At 36.3% G+C, this 17,797-nt stretch overlaps 1 protein-coding gene across 1 annotated transcript in view; it reads left to right on the forward strand.

Annotated features, from left to right (window-relative positions):
- AMD1 (adenosylmethionine decarboxylase 1) overlaps positions 1–14,813 on the forward strand; it is a 28,493-nt gene extending 13,680 nt beyond the window's left edge. Inside the window, 9 exon segments of the mRNA XM_043962829.1 lie at positions 7,146–7,233; positions 9,093–9,222; positions 11,009–11,083; positions 11,085–11,112; positions 13,470–13,512; positions 13,630–13,774; positions 13,883–13,975; positions 14,069–14,231; positions 14,674–14,813. Coding sequence (XP_043818764.1) covers positions 7,146–7,233; positions 9,093–9,222; positions 11,009–11,083; positions 11,085–11,112; positions 13,470–13,512; positions 13,630–13,774; positions 13,883–13,975; positions 14,069–14,231; positions 14,674–14,813 — 905 coding nt within the window.
- Positions 14,814–17,797: the final 2,984 nt, after the last annotated feature.

The following is a 17,797-nucleotide window of genomic DNA, read 5'->3' on the forward strand; positions in this document are numbered from 1 at the left end:
ACTTCACGGTCTTTATATAAGAAATCTCCATGTGGTCAGATCATCACAAAGACAGAGATCTGGACACACCGCTTAACTACTTGTAGAAAATCCATGCTGGGTGTAGTTCCTCCCAGAACACAACTTAATTTGGTCAGCACCTCCTCTCTCTGCATTTATAGCTGACTCCACTGACTCCACTGAATCCACACATACCTCCATGATAAATCCATTTGTCAATTCTGGCTGGACTGGGGCTATACTGACTTGCTTCCAGTCCTTGGACATTGCCCCCTCTTCATTTTCACACAGGCCCGGGTGGATGCGGTTGGGATGCAAGAGGCGCACCTCTACCTACATTTTTTTTGTTGTTGTTGTTTTTTGCAGGGCAGTGGGGGGTTAAGTGACTTGCCCAGGGTCACAAGGCTAGTAAGTGTCAAGATGTCTGAGGCCGGATTTGAATTCAGTACTCTGAATCCAGGGCCGGTGCTTTATCCACTGCGCACCCTAGCGCCCCTTCTACCTACATTTAAAAACATTTTAATGGATATTTCTGTTTCTCATGTATCTCTCCCCCTCTCTGAGGGCATCTTATATTACAAATAATATTTATTAAGAGAGAAAAAAAATCACAACTGATAACATTAAGAAGTCTGAAAACTTGCAGTGTGTAACACTTGTGACTTTACCACCTCACAAAGGAGTACGTTGGGGGGGTGCCTCTTCATTTCTGTCCCACTTGATATTTACAAATTTGTTACTTTTTAATTTGTTGGTGTCATTGTTCTTTCATGTTTACACTGCTTTATTGGTTATCCTTTTTACTGTTTTCTTGGCTCTGCTTACTTCACTTTGCATCCATTCATATAGATCTTTCCATGCTTCTCGATATTCATCACACACATCATTTCTTACAGCACAGTTTGTATTTCATTACATTACATATCACAATCTGTTTAGCATTCTCTCTCTCTTATTGGTGGGGCAATGAGGGTTAAGTGACTTGCCCAGGGTCACACAGCTAGTGTCAAGTGTCTGAGGCCATATTTTAACTCAGGTCTTCCTGAATCCCAGGCCAGTGCTTTATCCCACTACACCATCTCACTGCCCCTGTTAGCATTCTCTAATGGGGCATCTACTTTGTTTTAAATTCTTAGCTTTCAAAAAATGTGCTACTAATATTTTGGAGTATATGGTGACTTTTCTTTTTTAAATATTTCTAATTACAAGTAAAAAATAGTGTGATTTTGGTTTGTTACTCATACAGTATATTAGTTCTTTCTCTGAATGTGGATAGCATTTTTCATCATGAGTCTTTTGGAATGTCTTGGACTAATTGTATTAACTGGAGAATAGCTAATTGATTCACAATTGATCATACAAATTGCCTATAATTTGTACAGTTGATCTTTTCTTTCCTTTTTTTTTTTTTGCTTCACTTTACTTTGGCAATCAGTTTCTTATAAACCTTTTTGTGTTTTTCTGAAATCAGCCAGCTTGTCATTTCTTTAGCACAATAGCATTCCATTACAAGATATTCCACAACTTGTTTGGCCAATCCCCAGTTGATTGGGCATCCCCTCAATTTCCATTTCTCTGCCCCCACAAAAAGAGCTGCTGTATAAGTATTTTTGTACAAATAGGTTCTTTTCTTGCGCCCCCCCACCCTTCCCTTATTTTCTTTTGGTGAGGCAGTTGGGGTTTAAGTGATTTAAGGTCACACAGCTAGTAAATGTCACTTGGGGGAGGGGGGCGGGCAGTGAGGGTGAAGTGACTAGCCCAGGGTCACACAGCTAGTTAAGTGTCTAGTATCTGAGGTCAAGATTTGAAACTCAGGTCTTCCTGAATCCCGGGCCGGTGCTCTATCCACTGTGCCACCTAGCTGCACCCTCCACTCCCTTTAAAAAAAAAAATCTCTTTGGGATACAGACCTAGTGGTGGTATTGAAGGAATCGTAGTTTATAGCACTTTGGGCATAGTTCCAAATTGTTCTCCAGAATGTTCGGATCAGTTCACAGCTCTACCATTAATGTGGGGACTTTTCTTGTTGACTTCCTTAGGGGTTATGAGCCCCAATAATGGAGTCCCTGATTCTTGAAGTGTATGGACATTTAAGTCACTTTATTTGTATAATTTCAAATTGCTTTCCAAAATGGTCATGCTATTTCACAGCTCCCCTAACAGTGTAATAGTGTGGATTTTATATTTATATATATATAAATAATTTATTAATTTTTTTGTGTGTGAAGCAATTGGGGTTAAGTGACCTGCCCGGGGTCACACTGCTAGTAAGTGTCTAGTGTCTGAGGACAAATTTGAACTCAGGTCCTCCTGAATCCAGGGCCAGTGCTTTATCCACTGCGCCACCTAGCTGCCCAATGCTATATATTCTTTACACATTGTCACACATCTGACCCAGTGGAACTGTCATCGCAAATAATTTCTAGTGGAGTTTTTTAATGTAGTTTTCCCATCACAATATTCCTGTGAAGTTATGTAATTTGATGAAATTCGTAACAGTTGACCATTTTACTTGACAGATTGCTTTCAGGTGACATTTTTTAAATGGAACTTCCTCTTTACTCGAGACAGAAACAGCTTAAAGGCCCCAATGCAGAAGTTGTCTGTATTGCCTGTAAGATAAAATATATCTGTAGCCTTATATTAAATCTACCCTTCCCTCTGTCATTAACAATACCCAACTCATATTCCCATCTTTGTTTTGTTTACTTTTTCACACAATCTTTTTCAGACAGAAGACAGACATTTCCTAGTAGTTTATTCAAAACTAGCTTGCCTTCTGCCACATACACTGGAATAGACTTCCTCAGTATTGCCTCTGAATTTTCTTTTGTCACTGCTAAGCTTAAATATCACTTCCTCTGAAGCCCTAAAACACTTTTCCTTCCAATTCCAATTACTTTGTCCATTTTGGCTTCCTCCCCCCACCCCCATAATATCTTTGAGATCAAGAAATGTCTTTTATTATATCATCCTTTACTGATTGGGCATTAAAGTAAAGCTCTGGGGGGGTATATATGGAGAGAAAAAGAGAGAGGTACACATTAATAGGTCGGCTAGGGGTCCAGAAAAAAAAAAGTTTTAATTGTTGCTGCTTCAGTTTTGTTTTTGACCTTTTTTTATTCCATTCCATTTAAGTACCTGTTGCCCTCTATAAGTAACCCATAGGCAGTAGGGAGAAGCAGTGTGTAATCAAAGGATCTGGGTTCAAATCCCAGTTTTGCCATTTATTTACTATCCTCTCTGACCTTAAGCAAGTTAAATAACTAGAACTTTTCCTGGGTCTCAGCATCCTTATTATCACAAAATAAATAGGACAAAATTGTACCTTCTCAAAATTTGTATGTAGATTTAGTGTGTTGTGGTACACAGACAGTATCATTTTAAGTTCTTAAAAGACCAGAAAATTGTAATTATGTTCATTTGTATGGAGGTAAGAAGTGTAAACTTTCTAATAACAATAAAAATTCACATGATATATAGTACTTTAAGGTTTACAAAGTTCTTCCTTCACAACAACACACAAGGGAAAGATTTAGACTTTCATAGCTTCTGTGTATGGGAAAGCCTGATTCAAAATCCTTTGATTTTTATACTATTCCATATTGCCTTTTCTTGGAACCATTCAGTTCGTCCAGGTTTAAAAGAAAACGCTATGCATTTCAAGTTTATAATTCATTTATATGGAAGACCTTTCCCTAGAGAAATGTTATAAAAAGTGGTCATGTTCCTAGTAAAAGCCGTAAAACCTAAATGTAGCTGAAATATTATACACACATAGAGTGAAAAAAATAAACAATGCTATTGCAAGTACAAACCACTGAGAAATGTTTGAGTAAGAATTGATCCTGAATGCTGTTTTAAAGATACATTCTAAGTATTCTCTGGACTGTAAGTAGAGTGCTGGGCCTGGAGTCAGGAAGACTCATCTTCCTGAGTTCAAATCTGGCTTCAGACACTTAACTAGCTGTGTGACCCTGCTAAATCCTGTTTCCTCATTTGTAAAATGAACTGCAGTATCTTTTTAAGTAAGTGTCAAGTGTCTGAGCCCACATTTGAACTCAGGTCCTCCTGAATCCCTGGCTGGTGCTCTATCCCCTGCGCCACCTAGCTCCCCACTCCGGGATCTTTGCCAAGAAAATCCTAAATGGGATCACAAAGAGTGGGACAGGACTAAAAAACAACTGGAAAGTCTTCTCTAAGGTTTCATTTCTTTAAGTCATCCTTACAGAGGCAGATATACTATCATGTCATATTCTAGTATGTTAGTAAGTGCACCCTTTGAGAACTTAATGTTCCAGGATAAACTACCTCTAACCATATTTGGGTTTCAATTTCTTTTACCTGGAGTTTAATCTTTTGCCTTTTGTGTTGCTAAGGCATAGGAGAGGGAAACAAAACCCAAACCTAAGGTTTTCTGGGCAGGTGAGCTTTGGAGCCCAGGCACCCGGTTGATATTCGCTATTCTGGCAGTGGATTGTTGACAGATAGTTCTGAAGTGTGAAAAAAGTAGTGAGTGCCGCAGGGAAGGGAAGACATACTAATAATTGGAAGGCGAGACAGACCTGACCTGTCTGACTTGGCATTTGGCAAGTAGATTTATTATCCTCTCCCCTCTGCTTACACAGAGAAATAGAAAAAGAAGCTAGAAATGCAATGACCTCTTAGCTCCTAAAGCTAGAGAGCACTCACTATAGGAAGTAAGCAATATTGTTCTTGGGAAATAAACTTGTTCAGGTTGTCCTCAGGTGAAAGAACCAGGAGTATTAATTAGGTTGGAAACTAGAGACAACTTTATGGCTCTTTCTAATAATAGAGATGTAAAGTAGTAAAATAGGAGGATGTCCATGGGTTCCCATCTCTTAGAGGTCTCAAGCTAAGCCTAGATGGCTACTTGTGTATTATAGAGGATTATTGTACAGATACAGGTTATTCTTAATTATAGGTTTTTAACTTTTTTGTGTGTTCTTCTTCTTAAATAATAACCTCAGGGGCAGCTAGGTGGTGCAGTGGATAGGAGCACCATCCCTGGAGTCAGGAGTACCTGAGTTCAAATCCGGCCTCAGACACTTAACACTTGCTAGCTGTGTGACCCTGGGAAAGTCGCTTAACCCCAATTGCCTCACTTTTTAATAAATAAATAAATAAATAAATAAAGTCTTCTCAGAATAATGTTGCTTAAATGCATAAAGTCGAAAAAGTATATATGAAATATAATTATAATTTTTTAAAAGCTCATAGACTGGTGCAGCTAGGTGGCACAGTGGATAGAGCACCAGCCCTGGATTCAGGAGTTCCTGAGTTCAAATCCGGCCTCAAGACACCTAACACTTACTAGCTGTGTGACCCTGGGCAAGTCACTTAACCCCAATTGCCTCACTTTAAAAAAAACACAAACAAAAAAAAGCTCATAGACTCCCAAGAACTTCCCTTGTCCGTTAGATTATATCTAAAGTCCTTTGCATCACTGAATCTGTAGTGCTTTTAACACTTAACTGTCTCTAGTAGAAGAATGTTTAGATACTGAAATTGCCTTATGCTAGGAGGATGGAAATGAAATGTAAAACTGTTTCGAGAGGTTTTTTTGGTTTGGTTTGTTTTTCTAGAGTAAAACAGTTTTAAAATTTTGAACATTTTACTTTTTCACAATAAATCACCAGTTTTAATTGGACAATACATAATAACTATCAAATTCAATTAAATTCATTAAATCGCACTTTACCATTATTTTTAGGCAGGTCCTAGCACTGCTAGGTTGAAGGTTATTTCCCCATTGCCTAAAGTAGAATACTTTTAAACGGTTTGCGGTGTGGGGGTTTTTTTGTTTGTTTATCTATATCCTATACATACGTGTGTGTGTGTGTGTGTTTAAATCCCCACACCCCTACCCCAATGGAATTTAACTTTAATTTGGTGAAATGAAATCGACACAAAAAAGATGTTTTTACTAGTAAAGCTATCATATATTTAATTTTCTTTTTTTTGTTGTTTTTATATTACTTTTAGTTTTTTCCCCATTGAACAAAAAAACCTATCTCCTCAGCATCTCCCCTCCCCCAAGGTAGGGCAGTTGGGAGAAAAAATTTGGTCCATCAAAAACTATATATCTCATTAAATACCATAAGTCCATCACTTTGTGTTAATATAGGATATTTCATACTCACAGTAGGTTCCCCACAGCAGCAAAGAGGGGAAGAAGGGGAAGGAGTCATTTTTTCATCTTTTGGGGCTAAGTTTAGTAATTAGTAATTATACAGTATTGTGTATAAATATTTTCCTATTTCTTACCTTATTCATATCTTCCCATGCTTTTTGTCAGTTCTTCATATTCATCATATCTTGAAAATAGTCATTTTATTCTTCGTGTTCATGTCCTACAATTAAATTAGTAGTTATTCAATAGGTTATTTCTTTCCAATTTAATTTTTAATGAACTTGTGCATATTTGGGGAACTTTTCATCTTTTGATCTCTATAAGAGTATTGCCCTAGGGGGCAGCTAGGTGGCATAGTGGATAAAGCACCACACTCTGGATTCAGGAGGACCTGAGTTCAAATTCAGCCTCAATACTTGACACTTATTAGCTGTGTGATCCTGGGCAAATCACTTAACCCTCATTGCTCCATCTCCTCTCCCCCGCGCCCCCCCCCCCAGCCAAAAAAAAGTATATAGCAGTGGGGGCTATCAAAACATTTAGATTGCTTGATCACTTTTACATATTGTGTCCATGGAGACTGTGCTTATTGTGAAAAGTACACTTTAACATAATTTCCATAGAGAAAACAACCTCATTACTTTCTTTCCTTCTTTTGGGGGGCAGTATAGGACTAGAATCTTTTAAAAATAACTCTGGCAAGAGAAAAATAAGAAACTTGAATTGCTGGTATGTTCACAATAAAGTAGTTGACTGCAACTAGATAAATGTCCAACAGTGATGAATGTATTATTTGTCATTGGCTTGAGCTGCAGTTGCCCAACTTAGATTTTGGTACTGGGGAAGAAAAAGTGGTGGGAAGTGGCCTTCCCTAGATTGTAAAGATGAATTTCTAAATGTTATTCTTGGTTCGAGGGCGGGCGGGGGGGCGGGGGTGGAGTCAAGGGATTTAAGGCTATATAGACTAATTGTGTAAATTTTTCTTTATTAGGTTTGAGTGGGGACAAACTTTTGGAGAATGTGCATTGTTTAATCATAAGTGTGACAAAAACTGACAAGCAGGAAGCTTATGTACTCAGGTAAAATTATACTTTTTATTTAAAGAGAATATACAGTTTTATCCTTTCTCATTTTAGTTCTGAAGCACTTAAAGTATAAAATGCTATATAAACTGAAGCTGCTATGGCATAACCATCCTATATTAAAGGTAACCCAAACTACTAAAAGTACTAGTCTGTACTAAATGACAAAAATTCTTTTCCTTAAAAAATTGTTTTTAACTACCATCTTGATTATTTATGTCTAATTATACTTGTTTTCCCCGCAAAAGTCTTAGTGCAATTTTTAAGCTATTTAAAGGCTTTTGGGATACCCTGTGTGTTACCAGTGACCATTTAGCAGAATGTATTTGGAAAGTATGGATCTAGAAAAAAAAGTCTTACCTTTTCCTAAGCGATAATGAAAGTTTAATATTCAATCTTAAAACAGCTAGAGAAAAAAGAAACCCTACTACTGCTTTGCACACAGGGAAGGAGTCAGATAGTGCTAGATTTGGGAGTCCCAAGGCCCAGATTCTTCTTGGTCCTGGTTTTGCCAAGTAGTAAACCTTGGATAAGTCATGTAAGTTTTTTGACCTCAATTTGTTTTTTATCTCCACTAAAACAAAAGAACTGGTATCCTTGAATGAGTCTTAAATACTAATACTAAAAAATACTAAAATACTAATTACGAAAATTACGAAAATGTTAGTATAAAGTATTGACAAACAACACAGTAAGCAGTGTTGATTGGTAACACTTAGATTATTTTCAGCCTCTACTAGACAGCTTTTCTTATTGGTTGATCTGACCTTAGAGGCGAATAAAACTTTCAAAAGTTGATAGCTTTGTGAGAATCAGGGTGCCACCTCCCCTGCTGAGAGACATTGTGAGAACCAGGGTAGCACCACCCTGAGGAAAAAGCATGACTCGCATCCAGAAGTTACATCTATTCATAGAACTACCTGTAAGTCATGTCAGTCAGTGCTATCCCACCAATTAGCTTGGAGCTGTGTGTGGGGACTTCCCCATATGTGGTCTGCAGGGAGCTTCCACTCTAGGAGAACCTAGGAGATCCTTCTTTCAGTTGGAGGTCTTTGTGGTGGCTGCAGGGCCAGGGTAGCTAGGCTTTTTCTTTCTGAACTCCTCTCTTTGCTAACTTCTCGTGTACTTTAATAAAGGCTTAATGCCCAAAGACTGTTGCTATAAGCTTCTAAATTTAATGCAACCACACATTAGATTTTAGTCATAAATTAGATTTTAAACATAGCTTAAAGCTGCAGTAGAACTTTTGGGATACCCTATTTAAAAGCCTAAATAAGAATTCATTCACTAAGTGACCACTCCTGAGTAAAAATTAAATGTAACAGCAGTTTCTTTAAGGTACAAATCAAGAATAAGCCCATTCTCTCCCTTTTATTGAATTAGAGAAAAGAAGATAAGCTCTCTCCTGGGTAACTCCAAGATTCTGTGACTATGGAAGTACAGAAATTTTTTTCTGAGTTCACAAAGCATGTTTGAGGATGATTAACAATATGGAGACTAAGGATCATATGCTAGGGTTGTTTATTTGTTGTTTGCTTTTGTTTTTTTATTTGTAGAAATTATGTTGATCTAGTACTTTTTAGGTACTGAATTATTTTTGACTTTATTGAATCAAATGTGTTTAGTTGTGTTTATACACATTATATCATGTTACTCAAGGCAATATTAGTGTAAAGTGATTTCCTTTGTAGACAAAATCTATGGACTGCAGAAGTTTGTGTGTAAAATGTTTTATTCCTCAACAAGTACTTGTCCTAATGTGGCAGTTTCTACTATTCATGTTCTGCATGATGATTTAAAATTCTGAACTATTACAGTGACTATCTTGGTGTTTTTTTTTTTCTTATCACCTGTAGTGAGAGTAGCATGTTTGTCTCCAAGAGACGTTTCATTTTGAAGACATGTGGTACCACCCTCTTACTGCAAGCACTGGTCCCCTGTTGGAGCTTGCTAGGGGAGTACAGTGGGTTGACTCAATTCAAGTAAGTATACAAAGAACATTTTAGGGTTTGTATTGATGACATGTGAGAACAGAAATATTTGTTCTAGTTTCAATTTGAATGCCCATAATATTGCTGTGTAAGATATTATAAACTTAATAACATAGATAATGTAAATTATGGGGGAGTTTGAGAGAGAAGAAAAAAAATTCCTGGATGCATATATGAAGTCACTGTTTCTCACAGTAGAAAGAGTATTTCTTGTGGGGATGGGTAATCTATACAACATAGTATTAAAATACGTTCTTGGCAGGTTCTGAGGAAAGTTTTTTTAAAGAGTGGTTTTTCTCTCCTCACATATCACTCATCTTTCCCTGGGGCAAAGATTCCACCTGGATGAAAATTTCAATCTTCATTGATGGCCACTTATCTTCCTGGGAAGTGGGGAGAACCATCTTTTTCTCTTTAAGAGAGTGGAGAGGGGGGCAGCTAGATGGCCGAGGTGGATAGAGCACCAGCCCTGAGTCAGAGTACCTGAGTTCAAATCTGGCCCTCAGACTCTTGACACTTACTAGCTGTGTGACCCTGGGCAAGTCACTTAACTGCAGTTGCCTCATGAAAAAAGAGAGAGTGGAGAGAGCCATCTTTACCTCAGCTCACACAGCATCTGGCGCCCCCACTCCCCAGGAATGATTGGTGAAGGGGGACCAGTGCCAGGAGGAAGGGGCTCCCAAATCATCTACCCCTCCTACTCTGGCCACAGGGGTACCTGGCAGTAACGTAGTGTACATCCATCTCCTGCTCCCTGCATGAAGGCACAGGGTGGGCTACCCCTGCCCTACCCCCTCTTGTTTGAGGGCAGGGCATAGAGTCATATATATGCCCCGCCCCCCCAAGTGGCTTTTCATATAGTGAAAATTTTGATATGGGGTTAGATGATGATCTTGTGTTTTTATTATTATCATTAGTGGAAGGAGAAATTCTTTCCACTAATGATATTAATTATTCCACTATTATATTTTACTAAAGTTATAAACACTGGTAACCTCTTGGCTTTTATATTTCATTTCATATTATTAAAATAGTTATAAACTGTTAGATCAGCTAATGTTCATTGACAGTTATCTTTTTAGGTTCTGTAATACAAAGATAATGCTCTTTGACCTCCTATTAGTAGAAAGGGTGCTAGGATTTTTTTCTTTTAAGTGTGATGTTTGACCAAGCCATTTGAACCTATTTATCCTTTGGGAATCAACAGCCCACAGGTTTAGGATTGTTGGACATGGTTAGGGGTACGGTATTTGAAAATTGTTTTTATTTTTGTTTTTTTCCTTCTTTATTTCCTTTGTGTGAAATTGGCTTTTGTAACCCTGCTTACATTCGTTTCCTGTTCTAGACATGGACAGTCACTTTGGAACAAGATCTATCTTTCACCCCCATACCACCCATTTGCATTGATTCCAATTCATTTTCTTCCTTCCCAGATTAAATTTCTATCCCAAAAGAGAAAGGCTGCTTGCTTTAGATCACAGACTGTTTTAAATTAATCCAGAAATAATTATAGATAATCACCACCATTCTTTAAGCCCAGAAGAAGGCAATCAGGATAAACCTTCTATGGTCTCAAGGATCATAAGTTTAAAAAAATTAAGTATAATTAACAGAAATGAAATTGTGAGTGTATTGGGGAGGAGAGAAAATGGAAGTTATCAGGATTTGTTTCTAAAGCAGTATGACAAGTTATTTCAGGTGAGGTGGTATAATTATGATTTGAGATTTTCACGACATATTAACGTGGGTTTTAATTAAATTGTGCATTTATGCTTTTTCAGAGCTTCTTTTATTCTCGTAAGAATTTCATGAAGCCTTCCCACCAGGAGTACCCACACAGGAATTTCCAGGAAGAGAGTAGAATTCCTTAATGAAATTTTCCCAAAGTAAGTTCAGTTAAATCAAAGCATATATTTTACTTAGGTTTTGTTAATCAGTGTTGAATTATAGAAGAATTTAGGAATTTTGTAAAGGTCACACTGAAAAGGATCCTGGTTGAAATATTCTAAGGATTTTTAATAGCTGCATCTAACTTTTATCATTTCATAGATTTCTCTATGTGGGATAATTTCTGCTGTTTTATTTAGCAAGATACTAAGAGTAACGATAATTACATAACAAAAAAGGTGAGAATTGTTTTACATACATTGTCTCACTTGAGCCTTTTATGGAATTAAATAACTCTTTAAGAATTAATAATAGCCTCATTTCATCGATAAGGAAACTCAAGCTCAAAGGTTGTGATTTGCTTAAGGTAAAACAGCTCTTTAGTGTTAAGAGTTAAGACCTGAACCTAGACTGTTCTTACTTCCAGATCCATCATTCTGTCAACTATTACTATACTTTAAGGATTGCAATTGTGAATTAATCTTCAAATTGAAATGTCCTTTTTTTTTTTTAAAACTTTGATTCTGTCTGTCATGTACTAAATTAAATCTATCTCAGCTAGTATAAAAGATTTTTTAGATCCTCAGAGAATTAATGTATGGTGTTAATAAAGTAATGTATTCTAAACATTTTTCACTATAATCTTCTGGGGTGGTCTTGTCAATGTATAAACTCAGTAACCTAGTAATTTCTACAGTATCATGAAAAATGAAGACAATATATATTCTTTTAATTTTATTTTTTTCAAACCTTATTTTATGCCATTCTAAATTAGTATAAATGATGAGGATGGGGAAGTTAGATTTTGTAAATATTAATAGACTTTTAAGAAAGTGGACCTTAGAGATTTAACTACTTCAGTCACCTTTATTTTTGAGATGAGGGTAACTGAAGCCCAGAAAATTTTAGTGACTTGCCCAAGAAGCACAGTGAGTTACTAGAACACAGATCTTCTAACTCCTGATGTGTGGCTCTTTCCACTGTACCACAATGCTTAAGTCATGAAATTATCACTTTAGTAATGTGAGTGAAAATTACTTTTAATTGTAATGTGGTTTATAAGTCATTGAGGTATCTTTTTCTTAAGAAAAGAAAGCAACGGGATAAACACCTTAATGCCAATGGTGCTTGATTGATAAAGCCTCTATTCTATTCACAGATGATGTATTCATCTATAATAAATAAATATTAGGTTAAGACATTTGAATGATAGAATCTTCCAAGAGATGTTTCTTATAGTTTTATATTGTCTTATATAAAAAGTCTAGTTATTGGTTTAAGTACATGGCTCTAAACTCTATCCCACTCTCACCCCAATTCCCATTTGATCTCATATATAATAACATATATAGAAATTACCTCTAGCATCAAATAGAAATTCTTATGAAAATTTAAAGATTCCCCAACCCGAATCACATGTTTACCCTTCTCTGTGCTTCTTCCACATTACTTTCTTTATACACATTCCAGTCCAGCTGTTCTCCCCTAATATGTAATTCTTCACACCTGACAAATGAAGTAACCTAGTTCTCTCTGCTTTGTACTGGCTGTTCCTCATAACTGGTAATACTCTTTCACCTCACATCCACCTTTTGGAATATTTGATTTCCTTCAAGGTTCAGCGCCAAGCACTAACTCTTCTGCATGAGGCCTTTCCTGGTCCCCGTCTATAGTTTCCATCATCTCTTCCCTCCCCATTCTTCCTTTCCCAACTTGCTTTATATTGTGCTTTCTCTATGATCTGTTTATATAAAATATCCTTAAAATCTAGTACACTTTTAAGCTTTAGTAGCTTAAACCTGTACTAGATTTTGAATACCTTGTATATTTTTAAGAACCTTTAATTTACCGTTCCTTTTCCTTTTGGCTGCATATATATTCCTTGAGGACAAGGAAGGGTTTTGATTGTGGATGGAGGGTGATGTGGTATAAATATTTCCCTGGCATTTCTAGTATAGTGTCTAGCATCTAGTAGACACTTAATAAATGCTTGCTTGCATGGTTAGTTTGAGGGTTTTTTTAACGTTTAGGAATGAGGAGGGGATGTCCCTTGTGTGTACTACCAGTGCCATATAGATGAATCAGACTTCTTTTTATAGCAGTTTGGAATTCAAGCCATATCTAACTTCTTCATAGTGTTTATTTTATTCATGTCCTCTTTCTGTAGCCATGAATAACAGATCAAATTAGAGGGGAATATAGTGATCAGAAGGTATCTTTGCATGTATTTACATGTTTTCTATCATGGCTATTTAAGTCTCTGATAACTTAATTATTTCAAGGTAAATTATAGAAAGATGGTGATGAGACTTATTAACATGGGTTGGATTTCAAAATTTTTTCCTTTATCAACAGATGGAGCAGCATATTGTATGGGGCGTATGAATTCTGATTGCTGGTATGTCTAAGTATACTTTTATAATTTTTAGGGTTTTTTTGTTGGTGGTGGTTTTTTGTTTTTTTTAAGAATTATGTCAGTTACATCATTAGCAAGTTAAAATTTTGGTCTTTATAGGTACTTGTACACTCTGGATTTTCCAGAGAGTCGGGTTATTAATCAGCCAGATCAGACACTGGAAATTCTGATGAGTGAGCTTGACCCAGCAGTTATGGACCAGTTCTACATGAAAGATGGTGTTACTGCAAATGATGTCACTCGTGTAAGCCTTTTTTGTTTTAAAGTCATAATTTTTGTTGCTAAGTTTCCTTTTTTATGGTGCTTGTTTCTTTTTATCATGAAGTCTAAATTTCTGATTTAAAATTTTCAGGTGAGTGGAATTCGTGACCTGATACCAGGTTCTGTCATTGATGCTACAATGTTCAATCCTTGTGGCTATTCAATGAATGGAATGAAATCAGATGTAAGTAATTTTGCTTTGCCATAGCAGTCAGCATTTGCTATTTAATTTTTTAACTGTACTCTTATTAAAGCAAAAAAATTTTTTTTCTTTAAGGGAACTTATTGGACTATTCACATCACTCCAGAACCAGAATTTTCTTATGTTAGCTTTGAAACTAACATAGGTCAGACCTCTTACGATGACCTGATCAGGAAAGTAGTGGAAGTTTTCAAGCCTGGAAAATTTGTGACCACCCTCTTTGTAAATCAGGTAACCTGTTTTATTTTTGGTAACATATTAACCTAGGGTGTAGAGTAGTTATTTCAAGAAAAATACTATTTGTTTGAAATTAGTGTTCTCTAGTAAAAAATATTTGGGTTCAGAAATATTTTAGATTGGTAACATGTGGAAGCAACAGATAGGATAAACAATCCTGTACTTGTTATGGGGCTAAAACCTACTATAAGATCTGTAAAAGTGAGTAAGTACTAATAATGGTCTCTAATCAACATCTTATTTTTTTGAAAATAATTCAAGCCTGGTGGATTCCAAGGTGTCTCATGACCATATTTAAGTGTATATTTTAAGAAGCTAATCTAGAGGACATAAAACAAAAACAAAAACAAAAAAAATGCTTGTCTATTTCATAACCTTGATTGCTTGAAAGCTACTTTGACTTTGGTGTATTCTAAATGGTCTCTTATTTGTTCCCCCCTCAGAGTTCTAATGTCGCACTGTGTTTTCTTCGGCCCAAAAGATTGAAGGGTTTAAACGTCTTGATCGCCAGATTGCTCAGTTCAATGATTACAATTTCGTTTTTACCAGTTTTGCTAAGAATCAGCAGCAACAGCAGAGTTGATTAAGAAAAATGAAGAAAAAACGCAAAAAGAGAACACAAATAGAAGGTGGTGGCAGCTTTCTAGTTAATGATACAGGGGGGCCATGCTTTCCATACCCACCACCTTGTAGTTGCGGAAAGCCCTAGATGTAATCATAGTATAATCATTTTGAATTGTATGCATTATTATATCAAGGAGTTAGATATCTTGCATGACTGCTCTCTTCTGTGTTTAGGTATTCTATGCCACTCTTGCTGTGAACTTGAAGTGCATGTAGAGAAAAACTTTTACTGTATGAGACTTTACAACACTTGTAAAAACAATTCAATTAGGATTATGCACGGTGTAATTTTTCTCCAGGTATCACCAAAAATTCCCCACAGACAAGGCTTTCGTCCTCATTAGGTGTTGGCCTCAGCCTAAATCATCTGGGACTGTTCTGTTAAATTGCTGCCTTTTTTTTCCCCCTGGGCAGTTTCTTCCAATTTCTAGACCACATTTTTCTCTATTAATTCTAATGAAACTAATTCCTACTTAAACACATATGTTTCTTTGCACTTGAGGAAGAAATTTTACCTTCATAAGAAAATTAATGATTACTACAGCTGATGATTTTGCTTATTATATAAATTTTTAGTATTGGAACATTACTTTTGCTCCCTGTATCTTTAGTTCTTTAAGCTCAGTGATTTCCTCCTCCCCCTTTATAAAATGAGCAATATACTGTTACACTGAGTTTAACACTAGCCTTTCACCTTTGGGGGGGAAAAACCTTGGTTCAGATCTTAAATTCAGGTCAAGGTGGGTTTGGTGGTCTCTTTCATGTATGTATGATTGGCAAGGGGAGGGGTGGGGCACCAAGACTTTCTCCAGTATGTGTTGGTTAAGATTAGAGTGCATTGGCAGAGTTATGAAGGCTCTTAGCTATGCCATTTCCATACTCCACAGTTAATAGAGCACCAAATGTTTAGCCATAGACCATCAAATACTTAATAATTCTTTTTTTTTTAAATCAACAAATTTAATAGGGAGATTCAGTGTAAACGATATGGAATTTACCAGACTAGATATGCCGGTCAGCTTGGATCATTCACCATAACTTTTTCCTTAGCAGCCATTTCAACCTAATTGTGAGTAAACAATATATTGTTAACCTAATTTTGTTGTTCCAAGCAGAATCGATATGCCTTTTTATCTTGTGACTGAAAGTCCTGTGATATTGTGGTGCATGAGACTATTATGCTGTATTTGATAGTGTTGTGACTTCATCTGTTGTTCCTCTTAATTAATGTGGTGATTCCTTTAACCATGATTTGATGGAATCAAGTGAATGACTGCACAAAGTGAGAACTGTCTAGGTTATCTGGACAGACAGTGAAGTAAAATGCTATTCATTAAAAAAAAAGGGCATGTTCAAAAATGGTCATTTAATGGATGACTAGTAGATGCAGGCTTTCAAGAGTTGGCATTTTCAGCAAATAACTGTGGGATTTTAGCAGCTGTGAGACCAGCAAAATTAACTTAAATTTGATATTTCCCTCTTGTCCTCGCAATTTGTTTTGACTTTTCTGGATTGATGCAGTGGTGTTTTGTTCCTTCTGTATTTATAAACGAAACACTTTTTTTTAGTGTTTCTAAAGTTTAAAAAAAATCTGCTTGGTTAATAATCAAGTGGTTGGAACACTGTTTTGACTTTTATTTTAAGCATGTTGTTGACTAAGGCTTCATTGAAGAGCATTCTACCAACTAGGTCAATTTGATTCTGTAATCTGTAAGTAATGTGGCACCTGATACTTTTGGTGCTTGATGTTTTTGAGGACCAATAATTCAAGTAGATTTGTTCTTGAACAGTGTCCCAAGAGATTTGATGATGATGACATTTGTTGGCTTGAGGTCTGATTTTTTTAAAAAATATACTGAAGATCCCTTTCTAACTAGTTGAAAAATGCACAAATTTATATAAGTATGAAAACATAAGCCTCTGATAGAAAAGTGAAAGCTGTTTGAATGGATATTCATCTAAATTAATCTAGTATGATCAGAAGAGGGGGAAGTTTGGTGTCAATTTCTCTCTTCGTGGTGTTGGACTTTAATCAGTTAAAAATGTATTTTTAAAATCTGTACCGTAAAACTTAATGCTTCAATAAAAGTTTGCTTAATTCATTGTTTAGTGACATTCAGAGATTTTTTTTAATGTAAATTATATTATGTCAAGTTATCCTCAAAATAATTAGGGTCCTATTAACCAAATTCTTTGGCATCTTAATTTCAGAGGTGATGCAGGAAATGAAGCTGTTCTGCCCTGAAACATCATGGACATCTGTCCTCGTCCTTTTCATGCCTACTTACTAACTACCTTAACTTCGATTCAGCCCTTAATCTGATAGATTTATTCCTAGGTCCCATTTTCCCATGAATAGACATTCTAGTATTCAAACCCCTCAGTTCCAGCTTACTCTAGTGCCCCTTCACATGTCTCTGTTTCCAGAATCTACTCATGGTGGGTCTCCAACCTCTTCCATATCAGTGCCTTTATTTATCCCATTCCTCTCACCTGGAAGGGATTCCCCTTTTTGACCCCTACTCCTCATCTCTAACTTGTGTATTCCTTCCCTTCAAGGGGAAGGGCAGTTCACTTTGTCTGGAAATTTCCTTTGCATTTGCCTGTCAGACTTTGCCTTGTGTCAGTTATTTCTTACACATGTAAGAGCATGTCTTATTCTTCCCAGTTTGAATGTAAGCTCAAGAACAGGACCTTTATCTTTGTATCCCTAGCACCCAGTATAGGATTTTATATGTAGGTATTTAACATTTGCTTAAAATAGTCGTTTACATCCTTTCTAGACATGTCTAGTGTGATCTTGTTTGACTATGTCCATTGCTCATCAACTTGTGGGTACATTTTCAAACAGCTGCTGAACAAGCTGTGGTAGCTTTTCAGTATTTAATGTTTCAAGCAGGCAAGGTTTCTTTAGTGTTGTTTACTATTTTCTTTACTCATGTA

This window comes from Dromiciops gliroides, chromosome 4, assembly GCF_019393635.1.
Source record: "Dromiciops gliroides isolate mDroGli1 chromosome 4, mDroGli1.pri, whole genome shotgun sequence".
Classification (NCBI taxonomy): domain Eukaryota; kingdom Metazoa; phylum Chordata; class Mammalia; order Microbiotheria; family Microbiotheriidae; genus Dromiciops; species Dromiciops gliroides.